At 38.9% G+C, this 17956-nt stretch overlaps 3 protein-coding genes across 3 annotated transcripts in view; 2 read left to right on the top strand and 1 right to left on the bottom strand.

Annotated features, from left to right (window-relative positions):
- TMED8 (transmembrane p24 trafficking protein family member 8) overlaps positions 1–17956 on the top strand; it is a 38578-nt gene that overhangs the window by 2413 nt on the left and 18209 nt on the right. The gene's annotated exons all lie outside the window — the stretch shown is intronic.
- Positions 7839–9300, bottom strand: LOC116633194 (60S ribosomal protein L37-like). Its single transcript, XM_032405680.1, has one exon. It carries the CDS (start codon positions 8189–8191, stop codon positions 7883–7885), a length of 309 nt encoding a protein of 102 aa, XP_032261571.1. The 5' UTR covers positions 8192–9300; the 3' UTR covers positions 7839–7882.
- LOC116633192 (glyceraldehyde-3-phosphate dehydrogenase-like) lies at positions 9560–10616 on the top strand. Its single transcript, XM_032405678.1, has one exon. It carries the CDS (start codon positions 9575–9577, stop codon positions 10571–10573), a length of 999 nt encoding a protein of 332 aa, XP_032261569.1. The 5' UTR covers positions 9560–9574; the 3' UTR covers positions 10574–10616.

The raw sequence follows: 17956 nt of genomic DNA, 5'->3' as shown, positions 1-17956 counted from the left end.
GGTTAACTTATCTGCCCAAGTTAGTGTGGTGATTTTGCTATCTGTATGAAACTGTCACCTTGTTGTCATGAAGCTTACAATCGTTTGTTTTTATTGGCTATTGATCCAGTATTGGTATTCCAGGGCAGGTTATGGTCTTTGCCCTCAAGGTGTTTTTAGTGTGGTAAGATGAGAGTACCCCAGGAACAAACATCAGCAACTCAAAACATTATATAATTGAGTATCTGTTATTACAGTTCTTTATGTACTTACCCCCAAGAAATCTGCTTGAGGGGAGGGACAGAATCTGTCTCCTCTGTTTATCTCCTAGAGCCCTTAATGTTGTGTCCTAGAGGTCCTATAAATATTTGCTGGATTGAGAGACAAAGTCTCAACACAGAGATTTGGAGGAGCACCAAATGCATATGAAGAATTGGGGTTGAGATAATTAAGAATGTTCCTTGGGTTAAAGCAGTGGTTCTCAAGCAGGAGCGATTTTGCCTGGGGATGCTCAGGGGATGGTTTGGTTGTCACTGCTGGGGCTGGGGAGGTGGGGGAGGGCTGTCAGTGGTATGTAGTGGGTAGAGGTCAGGGATGCCGCTCAATGCCCTGCAATGCACAGGGCAGCCCCCACAACGAAGAATGTTCTGGCCCCCAGTGTCAGCAGTGCTGCTGTTGAGAAATGTGGGGTTAGCATGAAGCTGGATTTCCAAAGCAGTGCGAAAATCATGCATCTGGCTTGATTTTTATAACCTGGGGAATAAACTTAAAAAACTGCTTCAAATTAGGAGTCTGATTGGATTCTTCTGCCACCTTCCTCTAGAAAATGATCCAGTAAGTAAACAGTAGAGGCCTGAGATAGAATGAAATTGAAGGAGGTTTCTACCATTCCTCTCCTAGAGGGAAAACAGCAATAAGAAATGAGTTTGGGGGCGCCTGGGTGGCTCAGTCGTTAAGGGTCTGCCTTCGGCTCAGGTCATGATCCCAAGGTCCTGGAATTGAGCCCCACATCGGGCTCCCTGCTCAGCGGGAAGCCTGCTTCTCCCTCTCCCACTCCCCTTGCTTGTGTTCCTGCTCTCACTCTCGCTCTCTCTGTCAAATAAATAAATAAAATCTTAAAAAAAAAAAAAAAAGAAATGAGTTTGGACATTCTGTTGTTATTGAATTGAAGGTTTTGATTAAAAAAAAAAGTTTTAATCTTTCAGTGTATCTTATTCCTTCAAAGCAGGAATTTATAATTATCCAGAAATCATAACTTGTTTTTTTTTAACAATATTCTCTGCGGAGAGTACCTTTTGAGTGTCTTCATGTTTGTTAGCTGAAGTTTTAGTGATGAAGTGAGGAAACTTCTTTATGTTCTTCTGAACTCAGCTTTACAGTGACCACAGTGCTCTTATTGTTTTGTGAACTGTAATTGTTTCTAATAGTCTCTTATTTGGGGCACCTGGGTCCTTCAGTCCCCAAGAGGAGAGAGATGTCACTCTTTATATAGTGAAACTCCTTTAGGCATACATGTTGCATCACTTAAGAACAGACTTTTTTTTTTTTAAGTTTAGGGAGCTTTGTGGAAAATAAAGGGCAAAGTCTGTTATGACCTTGAAGTTAGCATTAGAAATTAGTTTGGTATAAATGACTGTGAGAGCTATCAAGGCACTTAGACGCTAAGGATTGGAAACAAGTCAGGTTAACTTATCATGATTCTTATGTAGGTCTTAGAGCAGTGTGGTTAGTCTTTCTGCAGTGATGGAAATGTTGCATATTGTAGCTATTTCAATTTAAATTGAAATTTAACAATTGGTGGCTATCATAGTGGATGGAGCAAAAGCGTGGGAATTTATGCCAACGAGCCCTTATGGTTTTTTGCTTTTCTATTGTAGTTTTATATCAAAATGGTATAAATTTGTCTGCCTGTGGTAATTTTTTTTTCTGATAGTGGTTGTGTTTTTGTGGTGTTGAGATAGCCAGTTAGTCCTGTCATCATTCATTCCATGACATTATAACGCAAGGTTTGTAATCTGAATGACCACTGAAGAGCTGGTTTCACTCAGAAGGACTGATGAGAAATTGGATCATGTGGTTTTGGGATTTGGTTGGAATATAAACTCAGCCAGTTTCTTTTTGTTTAAGCCTCTTGAGTCTATAACCACATAACCTGCTTTTGGTTCCTCTGCCCTTGAATCTAAAAGCCCAGGCTAATTATCTCTGCGGCCTGTTTAGTGAAGGGGAAGTCCTATGAGACCTGTTCTAAAGAACTCTGACCTGATATTCAAATGTTTTTTGGTTCTCTTTGTAGAGAAAGTACAAAGTACACAATAAATTTAAATCTGTAGCATGATCAGAATGCTGGTAACATAGAAAGAAAACTAATATTTTAAATATTGTCAAATATAAAATAAATCATTATAGGAAAGTCTGTTTCCTCTTCACCTTGCTTTAGAGGCTATAATCTATAAATTTAGTTATTCTTGAGCTTCCATTTTCCTTTCTCTGTTCATTGTTTCTAAGACTTTGGCCATGCAGGTAACAGGTCATGGTTTTTGCCACGTTAGAGAATACATTCCAAAATTATTTGGTTACTATTTTTTCTTTAAATTGACATTTAAAATTTTGTTTCATTCTGAATGATATCTGTGCTATTACTATTTTGATGTATCAACTTTTCCTAATACATGTTAAAATAAATACATACCCATTAAAATAAAAAAAAACATTTTCCCATATACCATCTAAATTTGCAAAACTAGTCCTGGTTTCTCTGGTCTCTTCTCGGAATACTTGTAGAATTGGTCTATATTTGGCTGACATATTAAAGGCTCTCTATAGAAAAATTGGCTTTTTCTTCTTTATAGTGGTCTAAATATCACTAAATAAATTTAGGAAACCGAACAAGCTGTTTGTAATGGTTTTCTCTCTCTACAAGAGGACTGCATCTTCCACACTTGATACTGCTGGAAATAAACTTAAGTATTTCTTTCTCCTTTTCTTACTTCCTGCCTCTCTGAATCCTGTTACAAGTTGTTTTACCAGTAGTTCTTACATAATTTAGCATACACCTTTAACCCTAAAAATCAAGAGCACTATCTCTTTTCACTCTTTTCCTCCTATATTAAGCTGTTAAGGTTTAGGAGAAGTGGCTCCTAGCATATGAAAAATGCTCAACCTAATTTTTGTTAAGGGACGTGGAAATGATATATACGCTGGGCAGTTTGATCTCTCACTATGTTGGTAGGGGTGTGCAGGAACAAGCACTTCCATGCATTGCTGTTAGGAGTGTAAATTAATACAAATGCTGTGGAGGGCAATTTGTCAATATCCATCACAATTACAGTATATGCTCTCATTGATCATTCCTTCTAGGAATTTATCCTCTAGATTTATTCCTGTGCCTATTTATTTATTTATTTTTTAAAAAATATTTATTCATTTGAGACATAGAGAGAGAGAGAGCAAGAGCGGGGGCGAGGCAGAGGGAGAAGCAGGCTCCCTGCTGAGCCAGAAGCCCGATATGGGGCTCAATCCCAGGACCCTGGGATCATAACCTGAGCCGAGGGCAGACGCTTAACCATCTGAGCCACCCAGGCCCCTATTCTTGTGCCTATTTAGACACAAAGTTTTTATAGCATGGTTTATAATGGTAAAAGATTAGGAAGGACATAAATGTCCATCAATAGGGAACTGGTTAAATAAATTATGGAATATCCAGCCAATGAAATATTAATCAGCTGTAGAAAAAAAAATGACAAAACTTTTCACATATAGTTATGGAAAGATCTCTGAGATATAAATGGGAAAAAAGTGTGTTTAATATGCTTATTATTTGTATAAAAAAGAATATATATGCACACACACAGACTTATGTGCATAAAGTAACTCTGGGAGACTACAAAACTGAATAACATTGGTTGCTTTTGGTGGTGGGGACTGAGGTGGGTGGAAGTTTTCACTGTATACTCTTATACTTCTTGAATTTTGAATAATATGGATATATTATCTGTTCAGAAAAAAAAACACACAGTTGTATCATGAGATTCTTCACTATGCTTATATTGTAAGAGACATTCTATACATCTCTTTTGCCTTTCTGCTCATCAGGAACTGACCCTTTCTGGGCTTTTTTCTCTCAGATGAAATTTTTTTTTATGAAGTATAGGTTGTAAATCTCTTTAGGGATCAATTTTATGTTATTCTTTAAATCCACTATGGTTTTTCATTATTTTTGTGCTAATTTCATTTCTGTCTAAAGATAAATCAAAGGGGGATAGAACCACCACTTAGATGAACTGATACTGTTAGCCAGTGACAGAAAGAAGGCAGACTTTTTTTTTTTTAAGATTTTATTTATTTATTTGACAGAGAGAGACCGCGAGAGAGGGAACACAAGCAACAGGCAGAGGGAGAGGGGGAAGCAGTCTTCCCCCTGAGCAGGGAGTCTGATGCGGGACTTGATCCCAGAACCCTGGGATCATGACCTGAGCCGTAGGCAGACACTTAAAGACTGAGCCACCCAGGTGCTCCAAGAAGGCAGACTTTTAAAAGTTCTATTTTGTTTCCATTTTATTCAGTAAGGTATTTTCAAACTGAAAAAGGTAAAGCGGCAGTGTTGGTTTCTGTTTTGAGTAATGGCAGGCTAGGTAATCGGATCAGTTCTCCCACTGGGGACAATTAGAAAATAATTTTCAACATATGAATATTTGCTTGAAGATCCTGGAGAGCTAGCCAGATAATGAAGAATTACCAGGCTATAATCAATGTGAGGGCCGAAGTATAAAGATAGAAGTACAACGATGAGAGTCCATTTTGAGGGCTCCTTTCTCCTCTGATGGCATATGCTGGATTCTTGAGTGAGGAAGCTTGTCAAGGCTGTGAATGTGCCTCTCTGGACTAAAGCAACAAGGAATGTTCAGAACCAGTCAAATAGGGGGAACCCTGGTGAACTCCTTTTTCTCTGGGTTGGAACTATGAAGGGCCATGTTCTGGAAGTAAGGGTAAATTAGAAATAGGCCATTGCAGGGAGTACAGCTCAGTTTCAGAAAAATCTAAGTTCATGAAATTGGGTTAAGGTGCTCCCAGGCTGCTAGAGTCCCCAGGTATGTGGAAGAAGCAAGGGCAAACCTCTGGAGGTTTATTTAGATTAGGCTTCAGATTGTTTCTACAAACAATTTTATGAGAACAGTTTCTGGTACATTTGATTAATAACCAGATTCCTGGAAGAGAACATGAACAAAAATCAAACAATAGAATGAATGGATCCAAAGGGGCAACAGACTGAAACATAATTATATTTATTATGTTCAAGATAAAAGACAAGTTTGATAAATTTGGCAAAGAATTGAAATTTATAAAAATAGAACCAAATAGGATGCCTGGATGGCTCAGTTGGTTAAGCGAATATCTTCGGCTCAGGTTGTGATCCTGGGGTCCTGGGATTGAGTCCCGTATTGGGCTCCCTCTGCTCTGCAGGGAGTCTGCATCTCCCTCTGCTTCTGCCTGCCGCTCTGCCTACTTGTGCTCTCTCTCTCTCTGTCAAATAAATAAATAAAATCTTAAAAAAAAAAAAATAGAACCAAATAGAAATTCTGTAATTAAACAGGTGAAAATATAGAACTCAGTTGATAGGCTTAGCAAAAAGTTACTATGTCTGAAGAGAGAATAGTGACCTGGTCAGAAGAAAAGTCAGAAGAAAATATCCAGAAGAAAATATTTAAAAATGCAACAATGGGAAATTCAGGAAAGAGGTAAGAGACATAGAAGGTATGGTGAAAAGGTCTAACATTTATATAATTGGAGTCCTAGAAGGTGAGGAGAGCAAGAATGGACAGAAGCAATGCTTGATGAGATAATAGCTGTGAATTTTCCAAAGCTAATGGAATGCACAGATTTAAGAAGCCCTATGTATCCCAAGCAGGATAAGTACAGTGAAATATACAGTAGATTCACATTAAGTTAAAACTGCTATAAAACTGGGGTGCATGGGTGAGTCAGTAAGTTAAGCGTCTGACTCATGGTTTCTACTCAGGTCACGATCTCATGGGTTGTGAGGTGGAGCCCAGTCGTGTCAGCCCAGTCTGCACTCAGCAGGGAGTCTGCTTGAGACTGTCTCACTCTCCCTCTGCCCCTCCCCCAGCTCTCACTCATGTGCTCTGTCTCTGTCTCTTTCAAAAAAAAAATATTTTAAAAAAATTGCTATAGGGGCGCCTGGGTGGCTCATTCGTTAAGCGTCTGCCTTTGGCTCAGGGCATGATCCCAGGGTCCTGGGATCGAGCCCCACATCAGGCTCCCTGCTCCATAGGAAGCCTGCTTCTCCTCTCCCACTCCCTCTGCTTGTGTTCCCTCTCTCGCTGTGTCTCTGTCACATAAATAAATAAAATCTTTTTTAAAAAATTGCTATAAAAGCAAAGTAAAGAGAAAAGTAGCCAGAGAAAAGTTACAGTTTGTCTTCAGAGAAATAGTAATTGGACTGACAGCTGACTTCTGCACAGAGCAGTACAAGCGAGATCGTCTTTAGAATACTGAAAGAAATACCAATATAGAATTCTTTTTTCAGGAAAACAGTCTTTAAGAATGAAGGTTAAAGATATTTTCAGACAGTCAAAAACAGGATTTGTCACCTGAAGACTGGCACTTAAGGAATAAATTCTTCAGGTAGAATCAAAATGATCTCAGATGAAAGGAAAATCACAGTTTCATCTCACTCATTAACATAGATGCAAAAAGTCATGAACAGAATGTTAGCAGACTAAATCCAGGAATATATATGACCAAGTTGGGTTTTTTCAGGAATGCAAGGTGGTTTTAACATTCTTTAAAAGTCAGTGTAAATCACCATTTTAATATACTAGTGGATAAAAATGATCAGTTTAATAGATGCAGAGAAAGTGCTTGATAAAATTCAACCTCCATTTATGATTCAAAACTCATAGCAAAGTAGGAATAAAAGAAAACTTCCTTAATTAGAAAAAGCATATCTACAAAAAACCTATAACCAGCATCAAACTTAACGGTGAGATTTGAAAGTTTTCTTCTTGAGATCGGGAATAAGACAAGGGAGCCCACTCTCACCACTTAATATTCATCATTTTATTGGATATTCTAGCTAATACAGTCAGGCAAGAAAAAGAATATATGAAAATTAGAAAAGAATCCTGTTAAATCTATTGTTTGCCGATGATGACTATATACATGGAAAATCCAGAAGAATCTATAGATCAGTTATTAGAACTAATAAGTTTGGCCACATTGCTGGGTACAGAGCCAATATGCAAAATTTCATTATGTTTATATACAAGCTTACCTCAGAGATATTGCAGGTTCAGTTCTAGACCACTGCAATAAAGCAAATACTGCAATAAAGCAAGTGAAGTGAAATTCTTTGGTTTCTCAGTGCATATAAAAGTGATGTTTACACTACATTGTAGTCTTTTAAATGTGCAATGGCAGTATGTCTAAAGTATAATACCTTAAAAAATATTGCTAAAAAATGTTAACCGTCATTTGGGCTTTCAGCAGAGGTGTGTTCACTGATGATAGATCACTATAACAAATGTAATAATAATAATGAAAAAGTTTGAAATATTGCAAGAATTATCAAGTGTGACACAGACATGAAGTGAGCAAATGCTGTTGGAAAAGTGGCGCTGACAGACTTGCTTGACGCAGGGTTGGCACAGACCTTCAGTTTGTCAAAAATGCAATACCTGCAAAGGGCAACAGAGTGAAGCACAATAAAATGAAGTGCGCCTATACCAGCAATGAAGTTAAAAGATATATGAAAATATTATTTACCATAGAGTAAAGAAAGTTCAAATACCTAGGAATAAATCCCACAAAATATATGCAAAGTCTTTGTGCAGAAGATTATAATACATTATTATTATTTTTAAAAACCAGAACATTTATTGTGTGATTAATTGTTGAAATCCTTAGGAAGAACTGGGTGCTGAACAGCTGCCCTCTTGGGTTTAGGTGATGTTCCTTCATGGAATCCAGGCCTGAATCTGGGGTATACAATTTTTAGCTTCCTCATTTGACCAGCCCCAGTGGTATTTTGTCTTTTAGCCTTGGCACTCCAGTTATACTTTCTCTTCCTCTTGGCAGGATAGCACATTTGCCCACAGGTCGACTTCCAAAGGTGGTAGGCCTTAGAACCACAGTGGTGGCACAATGTGCACGTCTTATTGCAACACTTTCCAGATGATGCTGTCCCCTTTGTCATCTTGTTTCTGTGGCCAAAACCCTATAGTTATTGAAAGAAATGAAAGAATAAATAAATGGAAAGATATATTCTTAGATTGAAAGACTCAATATTGTAAAGTGTCAGTTCTCCCCAACTTGATATATAAATAAAATAATCCCAGTAATAATCCCAGCAGGGTTTTGCTGGAGTTTTTGCATGGAAATTTGACAAGCTGGTTCTAAAAAATATATAGAGGAATGAAAGGCCATAAATAGCATATATAAAAATACTTGAGTGAATAAAAACAAGTTGGAAACATTTGCTCTATTAGGTGTCAAGATTTAGTCTAAAGCTTTTATGGAATAGTCTAATAGGCCCTAGGAATAGAATAAAATCCTAGAAACAAAATCTTTGATTTGCAATAAAGATTGTACTGTAGAGCAGTGAGGAAAGAATGGTAAATATTGCTGGGACTACTGAATAGCCCAAGAGAAAGGAAAGAAGGGGAAGAAAAGAAACTTGATCCTTACCTCACACACCATACACACAAAAAATCAGTTCTAGTTGGATTGCATACTAACATGTTAAAGGCAATACAATAAGCTCCTAAAAGATAATCTAGGAGAATATATTGACCTCAGTGTAGGGGAAGACATCTCAAATAGGACATACAAATGGCTAAAAAGGAAAAGAGTGATAAATTTTGACAAATTAAAATGAAGAACTTTGCATCACCAAAGGACACCATTAAAAGAGTGAAAAGGTAGGTCACAGAGTAGAAGCAGGTATTTGTAACACATGTAATTAACAAAAGGTTTGTATTTAGAACTGCTATAAGTAATAAAAATACAATCCAGCTTTCAGCTTTTGGCTCAGAGGTGGCCAAGGTGCAACTTTCTTTGGCTGTCCTTAACCCGGTTCATCTGACATCAGCTGCCTGCACCGTGCTGCCTAAATTCAACCCCAGTGAAATAAAAATCATTTACCTGAAGTGTACCAATGGGGAAGTTGGTGCTCTGTCTGCCCAGGCCCCCAAGATTGGCCTCTTGAGTCTTTCTTCCAAAAAGGGTAATGGTGACCTAGCCAAGCAACTGGTGATTGGAAAGGGTCTGAGGATTACAGTGAAGATGGCCATTCAGGACAGACAGGTCCAAATTGAGGTGGTACTTTCTGCCTCTGCCCTCATTATCAAAGCCCTCAAGGAACTGCCAAGATATAGAAAGAAGCAGAAAAATATTAAGTACAATGGAAATACCAGTTTTGATGAGATTGTTGACATTGCTGGGCAGATGGGACACCCATCTTTAGTTAGAGAACTCTCTGGAACCGTTAAAGAGACCCTAGGGACTGGCTCTCTGCTCCTCCCCATTCGACAGACAGCTGCATATTCTGGTGCAGTGCCAGCTGCGTCCCCGAGACACGATGGTGAAGGTTGGAGTGAACGGATTTGGCCGTATTGGGCACCTGGTCACCAGGGCTGCTTTTAACTCTGGCAAAGTGGATATTGTCGCCATCAATGACCCCTTCATTGACCTCAACTACATGGTCTACATGTTCCAGTATGATTCCACCCATGGCAAATTCCACGGCACAGTCAAGGCTGAGAACGGGAAGCTTGTCATCAATGGAAAGTCCATCTCCATCTTCCAGGAGCGAGATCCCGCCAACATCAAATGGGGTGATGCTGGTGCTGAGTATGTTGTGGAGTCCACTGGGGTCTTTACCACCATGGAGAAGGCTGGGGCTCACTTGAAGGGCGGGGCCAAGAGGGTCATCATCTCTGCTCCCTCTGCCAATACCCTCATGTTCGTGATAGGTGTGAACCATGAGAAGTATGACAACTCTCTCAAGATTGTCAGCAATGCCTCCTGTACCACCAACTGCTTGGCTCCTGTGGCCAAGGTCATCCATGACAACTTCAGCATCGTGGAGGGACTCATGACCACTGTCCATGCCATCACTGCCACCCAGAAGACTGTGGACGGCCCCTCTGGGAAGCTGTGGCGCGACGGCCGAGGGGCTGCCCAGAACATCATCCCTGCTTCCACTGGCGCTGCCAAGGCTGTGGGCAAGGTCATCCCTGAGCTGAATGGGAAGCTCACTGGCATGGCCTTCCGTGTCCCCACCCCCAATGTGTCCATCATGGATCTGACATGCTGCCTGGAGAAAGCTGCCAAATACAACATCAAGAAGGTGGTGAAGCAGGCGTCAGAGGGCCCCCTCAAGGGCATCCTGGGGTACACTGAGGACCGGGTTGTCTCCTGCGACTTTAACAGTGACACCCACTCCTCCACTTTCCATGCCGGGGCTGGCATTGCTCTCAACGACCACTTTGTCAAGCTCATTTCCTGGTATGACAATGAATTCGGCTACAGCAACCGGGTGGTGGACCTTATGGTCCACATGGCCTCCAAGGAGTAAGAGCCCCCTGGACCACCAGCCCCAGGGAGAGCAAAAGGAAGAGAGAGGCCCTCAGCTGCTGGGGAGTCCCTGCCCCAACTTATCCCCCAAAACACTGAGAATCTCCCAACCTCCACCATTTCCATCCCAGACCCCCTGAAGAAGGGGAGGGGCTTGGGGAGCCCTACCTTGTCATGTGCCATCAATAAAGTATACTGTACCCAGTCAAAAAAAAAAAAGAGAGACCCTAGGGACTGCCATACTGTGGGCTGTGATGTTGAAGGCTGCCACCCTCATGACATCATAGATGACATCAACAGTGGTACGGTGGAATGCCCAGCTATTGAGGGCTACAAAGGAAAATACTTCAATAAAGGATCATTTGATTTAAAAAAAAAAAAAGACACTCCAACCGTAAAATAGGCAAGAGACTTGAATAGGTATTTTATAAAAGGATTTCCAAATGGTCAAGAAACATTAAGTCATCAGTGATATGCAAACCAAAAGCATACACCAGTCAGAATGGCCCAAATAAAAACTAATATGACCAAGTATTGGAAAGGGTACAGAGTAATAGGAATGTTCCTCAATACCAGCAGGAGTGCATATTTGGTACAACCCCTTTGGAAAATAGTTTGGCATTGTCTACCAATGTTTATCATTTCTATGACTCAACCATTCCATTCCTAGGTTTATATACAAAATAAATGCGTGCGCATGTGTACCAAGAGACATGAACAAAAATACTCATAGCAGCATCATTCATAATAGCCAAAAACTAGAAAGAACCCAAATTTCATCAATGGTATATTGATAAATTATGGTATATTCATGGAATATTATATAGCAATGAAAACGAATAAGCTTACCTACAACAACATAGTTGAGTCTTTGAAACATAATGTTGAGTGAAAGAAGCTAGTCTTAAAATATTCTGCATTATTTCTCTTTATATAGAATTCAGGCAGAATAAAGCAACACTATTTAGGAATGCATATTTAGGTGGCCCAAGTATAAAGAAAAGCAAGAAAATTATTCCCTAAGTTAGGACAATGGTTATGGAGGAAGGGAACAAGTAATGATTGGGAGGGTCATTAATGGGGCTTGTAAAGTGCTGGGAATGATCTGTTTCTTGGCCTAGGTAGTAGTTTATATAGGTGTTTGCTTTGTGATAATTTATTGAGCTGCACATTTTTGTGTACTTTTCTGTGTGTTATATTTCACAATAAAGATTTGAAGAGGAGTCAGTGTGTAATATAGTTATTAAGAGAGCTAACTTGGGACTTGTACTGCCTGTTTGTTGGCCATCTTGGGCAAGTTACTTGATTTTGCTGAGCTTCAATTTCTTGAATGATAAAAAAGTAATGGTAGTATCAACCTCAATGGTTATGCAATTCAGGGAGATTCAGTGAGGAATCAAAAAGATGATGCCTACAAAATGCTTAGAAAGTAATTGACATGTACAGTAAGGATCACTAAGGAACACTGGGTCTTGGCTGTAATAATAAAGATGATCAGAACAAAGATAGGATATCTAACTATTTTAAGTTCAGATTTTTGGATCCAAGCAAATGCTATCCAGGTCTTTTGGTCAGAGTTCTTGATTACAAGCAATAGAAATTAATTTTGGCTGCCTTAAGCAGAAAATGGATTATTGGAAGAATATAGGAGGCTCACCACATTGTTGGAAAGCTGAAGAGTAGGCTGGTCCAGAGGCTAAGCAGCAAGAACAATTTGGTGAGGGCTCTCTGGCTGCCGCTAGATGCATTCTCTCCCTCCTTTGTGCCACTGCTATTTCCAGTTCTTGGTGGGGATATTTTAGGTCATGTGCCTGGTCCCTAACTTCCTGTATTTGGAAAAAGAGGGGTCTTCCATTCTGACTTCTTGTGTACTGTTTACAAAGTCAGTCCCCTCCAGGAGAAGGTTGAGTATTTGAAAGCCAAAAGATCCACAGGTGACTACTACATCCAGGGTCCTGAAAGAACCTGCGATTATAATTGTGTGCTATCTTTGAGGACTGTCAGGGACTAGAAATGAACCTCTGTATCAATTTCCAAAGGGGAAAAGAGATTAGAATCCAGAATCTGTAGACCATTAAACTTGAAGCAGCTTCTCAGCAAAGTTCTAGAATATGTCACAAATGGTTTGTGAACATTTAGTAAGGAAATAAGCGTGGCCAGCATGGGCATCCTAAAAACAAATTTGACCACCTAATGATTTTCTAATCAAGTCCTCTCTACTCTGTCTCAGATATCACTACTAGGTCCTCATTATCTCTCATGTGAACTTTGCCAAGGTCTCCTGTCTGATCCGGTGAGATCCACCTTACCATCAGCTGCTATAGAATCCTACCCAAAAATACAAATTTGACCATGTCATTTCCTAGCTTAAACTTAAGCTTAAAATTCTTGATCACCTGTGGGATAGAGGTCCTTCTCAGTCTTCCCTGCTGGACTGAAAGCTTCATGAGGGCCAGAACTGTGTTTGCTTTAGTGCATCATCTCCAGAATCTAGTGTGGAGCCAGGCACTTGTTAGGGATTCGTGAAGTATTGAGTTGAATTGATGGGATTTGTGTCTCTTGGCTCAGGTCTCTGCACACACTGAACTTGCTATACACACTGAACAGCCGTGGTGTTTTGTTTATTTTACTAATGTTTATTCTTTTTATTTCTGTGAAGCGCTTCTAAATATTTCCTTTAAATTTTTTTGTGTACAATACAGTATTGTTAATTATTGGCACAATATTGTACGGCACATCTCTAGAACTTACTCATCCTATATAATTTAGACTTTATACCCATTGATTAGCAACTCTACATTTTCCTCTCCCTGTAGGCCCTGACAAACATCATTCTATTCTCTGATTTTATGGGTTTGACTATTTTAGATACCTCCATAAGTGGAATTGTGCAGTATTTGTCCTTCTGTGACTGGCTTATTTCACTTGGAATAATGTTCTCAAGGTTCATCCATGTTACCACATGTTGCAGGATTTCCTTCTCTTAAAAAATATAATATTCCATTGTATGTATCTACCACATTTTCTTTATCCATTCATCTGTCAGTGGACAGTTAGGTTGTTATCACATCTTGGCTATTGTGACTCGTGCTATGCTGAAATATTGGAGTGCTAATATCTCTTTGAGATCCTGATTTAAATTCTTTTGGATTAATACCTGGAAATGGGATTGGTAGATGATATGGTAATTCTATTTTTAATTTTTTGAGGAATCTTTATACCGTTTTCCATAGTGGCTACACCATTTTGCATTCTCATGTAGGTGCAAGGGTTCCAATTTCTACACATCCTCTGCAATACTTATCTGTTGTTGTTGTTTTGATAATAGCCATCCTAACAGTGTAAGATGATATCTCATTTTTGTGGTTTTGATTTGCATTTCCTGATGACTAGTAATGTTGAACATATTTTCGTATACTTCTTGGCCATTTGGATGTCTTCTTTGGAGAAATGGATATTCCAGTCTTAAGCCCATTTTTAAATCGGGTTATTGGATTGTTTTGCTATTGAGTTATAGGAGTTTTAAATTTATTTTGGAAATTAACCTCTTTTCAGATAAATGGTTGGCAAATATTTTTTCTCACTTCACAGGTTGTCTTTTCCTCTGTTGATTGTTTCCTTTGCTATGCAGAAGCTTTTCTGTTTGATGTAGTCCCACTTGTCTATTTTTGTTTTTGTTACATGTGCTTTTGGTGTCATATCCATAAAATCATGAAGCTTTGTTGTGAGACCAATGTCATGAAGCTTTTCCCCTACATTTTTTTCTAGGAGCTTTATAGTTTAAGTCTCATGTTTTTAATCCATTTTGAGTTTATTTTTGTATGGTGTGAAATAAGGGTCCAATTTCATTCTTTTGCATGTGGATATCCAGTTTTTCCAACACAGTTTGTTGAAGAGACTATCCTTTCCCCATTGTGTATTGTTGGTACCCTTTTCGAAGATCAGTTGATCATATATGTATAGATAGATTTCTAGACTCTTACTCTGTTTCATTGGTCTATAGGTCTGTCTTTATGCCATACTCTTAATTTTTGTAACTTTGTAATATATTTTGAAACCAGGAGGTATGATATCTCCAGTTTTGTTTATCTTTCTTTCCTTTTTTTTTTTTTTAAAGATTTTATTTATTTGAGAGAGAGGGAGAGGGAGAGAGCACAAGTGGGGGGTGGGTGCAGAGAGAGAAGCAGCCTCCCCGCTGAGCAGAGAGCCCACATGGAGCTCAATTCCAGGACCCTGAGATCATGACCTGAGCTGAAGGCAGACACTTAACCGATTGAGCCACCCAGGCACCCCTAATATGGACATTTTAACAGTCTGAAGCTCCAGTCTATGAACATGGGATGTCATTCCATTTTTTTGTGTCTTCATTAATTTTTTCATCATTGTTCTATAGTTATGCCATGGTGTTTTTTTGTGTGTGTTCTTTTGCTCATTGAATCCTCTCTACCTACAATGCCCTTTTTCAATGCCCTTGCCTGTGGGCAAGTCCTACTTGTTCTTTAAGATAGCATAATTGCCATATCTTTCAGGAAAAGTCCTTTGATCACCTTTCTTCCCTAAATTAAATACCCCCTATGTTCCTGTGATATCAAGGGCATAATTCTTTTCTAAATAATAACACATTTGTATTACAATTGTCTGTTTATGAGTTTCTCTTCCTCTGTAGATTGAGCTCTTTAAGGGCACAAGTCATGTCTAATTTAACTGTATTCCCAGGATGGAATATGGTGCTTGGCACGTAGCAGGGACCTAGTAAAGGTCTGTTGAATGTATTAGGCAAAGCCATTAACTCATGGTTCCCGTTTTAAAATTTAGTTTAATGTAATTTACTTGAGAGAGAGAGAGAGAACGAGTGTGGAGTGGGAGGGGCGGAGGGAGAATGAGAAGCAGATTCCCCGTTTAAGCAGGATGCCTGATGTGGAGCTCAGTCTCAGGACCCTGAGATTATGACCTGAGCCGAAGGTAGACACTTAACCCACTGAGCCACCCAGGCACCTCTCACGGTTCCCTTTTTGATGTGGTTGCTGTGTATACCTTTTCTCATCAGAAAGAACCGGGACTCCTTAGAGAAATGGCTGGGGCAGAGCATTTATAAGATGAGCTTGGAACTTTTGCTATAAGCCAGACTACTCGGACACAGGAGCCAACTCTGAAGAGCCAAGTAGAAGCCAAAACTAGGAAAACTTGAAACACATAAAATATGTTAAAAACTGCTTGTTTCTAACAATACTTTACAAAACCTCCAAATCATTATATGGAGATTGCTATGATTCTAACTTAGTATTCTGACAATTAGGGAAGACTCAATTTTTTATCCTGCCTTTCTTTTATGAGTAATACTTCAGAGTAACCAAATGGTTGATGGGAAGGAGATTTTTTTTTTAATAGAAGAATTCTAACTCATAAATGTAGAAGGTGCTAGAATTATGAAAATCATTTTCTAGTCTCTAATGAAATGATGGATCTATTTTAGACAGTGATCATGAATGGCTACTAAAGCCATTAGGTGAAATAAGGCTGAAAACATGAATCCACTCACCAATCTTTATGTCATTAAAGTTGTGACAAGCATATATTTTGTGCTTCCTGATGTGATGCAATGGGAACTTCATGTGCCATGTCCGGAGTAGTCCTGTGAGATCAAAACTGAACCTGAATCTAAATCTCTAGGTCAACACCATCCAAAATAATTTTCTTTGATGATGAAAATGTTTCTGTGCTGTCCAGTACCCACTAACAACCTGTGGCTATTGCGTGCTTGAAATGTGGCTAATAAGACCAGGAGACTGAATTTTAATTTTTATTTAATTTTAATTAATTTAAATTGAGCTACAGGCTAATGGCTACTGTATTAGCACAGCTCTAGATCTAAGATCAATTTACAGGTAATTACAGTGAATAGAAGAATCACGAAATCATGAAAATTCAGTCAGCCAAATTCAGAATGTGGGAAAATCTGCAGGTCATATGACTTTTCATTTCAACAGATATTTTTTATGAAAAACAATGGGGTGAGGAATGATATAGATTAAGAGACCTAAGACACACATAAACTAAATCTAGTGTGTGAACCTTATTTGGATCCTGATTTCAAACAAACTGGCTGTTAGAAAAAAAATCTGAGACAATTGGAGGCATTTGAATGTGGATTGCGTATTAAATGATGTTAAGGAATTGCCAATTTTGTAGGAACAATAATGGTACCATACCTATATTGAAAGTCTTTTTCTTTAGAGATGTGTTCTAAATGAATATAATGATGTCTTTGCTTTGCTTTAAATAATCCACTGTGTGTGTGGTGATGGGGCAGGAAGGTAGGGAACAAAAGAAACAAGATGTAGAATGTTGTTGACAAGATAATGAGTACATGAATCTCTGTTCCACTGTTCTCTAATTTTGTGCGTATTTAAATTTTTCTAAAATAAAGTTTTAACTAACTAGAATTTAAATAAAAATTTGAAAAAGAAAATAGAGAAGTTTTTACAAAGCAGTAATTAATATACCTAAAATATATAAAGAATGACAAGGGAATAATTTACTCAGAATTCAGAATATGGGGAGATATGATTGGGAAGGGGCATTAGACAGAGGACTTCTAATGTATGAATACTTACCTCATTACTGACTAAGTAGGGATTGGTATTAACATTTTTAGCTTTGTGTCTCCTTTTCATGCCATCTTTTATATGTATGATATATTTTACAATAAAAAGTAGAAAGAAAGAAAGCTTACTGTTAGGACATAAAGAAATCTTACAGAATCCAATTGCAGGAAGCACGGATGTTATGGGAATTAGAAAGTGGTCAGGTAGATTTTCTGTGTCTCTTTTCCTCTTGGACCCCAAAGTCCCTTGTTTCTACTTCTCTTTCATGAATGATCATTTTCCTATCTCTAACAGTTGTCTTCAATGCTTAGTCATCTGCTTCTACTTGGCCTGTGAAGGTTTTTCCCAAATGGCATTTCCGTCCCTTACCTGAGGCTCTTCACAGTCTGTTTTGGCCTGTGGTACCAACCCCAGATTTTGGGGAAGAGAATTGGACTGACTTTTGGGCATATGTTCACCCAAAACCAATAAGCATGGCTAGCATAGTAGACATTGGTCACAGGGACTGCCCCTTCAAGGCTGTGGACAGGGGAGGTTCTTAAGAAAGGGTTGTAGATCAGGGAAATACAAATCAAAACCACAATGAGATACCACCTCACACCAGTCAGAATGGCTAAAATTAACAAGTCCGGAAACAACAGATGTTGGCGAAGATGCAGAGAATGGGGAACCCTCTTACACTGTTGATGGGAATGCGAGCTGGTGCAGCCACTCTGGAAAACAGTATGGAGGTTCCTCAAAAAGTTGAAAATAGAGCTACCCTACGACCCAGCAATTGC

This window comes from Phoca vitulina, unplaced genomic scaffold (assembly GCF_004348235.1).
Source record: "Phoca vitulina isolate PV1807 unplaced genomic scaffold, GSC_HSeal_1.0 scaffold7, whole genome shotgun sequence".
NCBI lineage: Eukaryota > Metazoa > Chordata > Mammalia > Carnivora > Phocidae > Phoca > Phoca vitulina.
Note: the sequence above shows the minus strand (reverse complement) of the source record. Positions and strands in the feature narration are given on the sequence as shown.

Bases quoted from the DNA above. Each gene is read 5' to 3' on its own strand.
- LOC116633194 (XM_032405680.1), bottom strand. From the start codon at position 8,191: ATGACAAAGGGGACAGCATCATCTGGAAAGTGTTGCAATAAGACGTGC.
- LOC116633192 (XM_032405678.1), top strand. From the start codon at position 9,575: ATGGTGAAGGTTGGAGTGAACGGATTTGGCCGTATTGGGCACCTGGTC.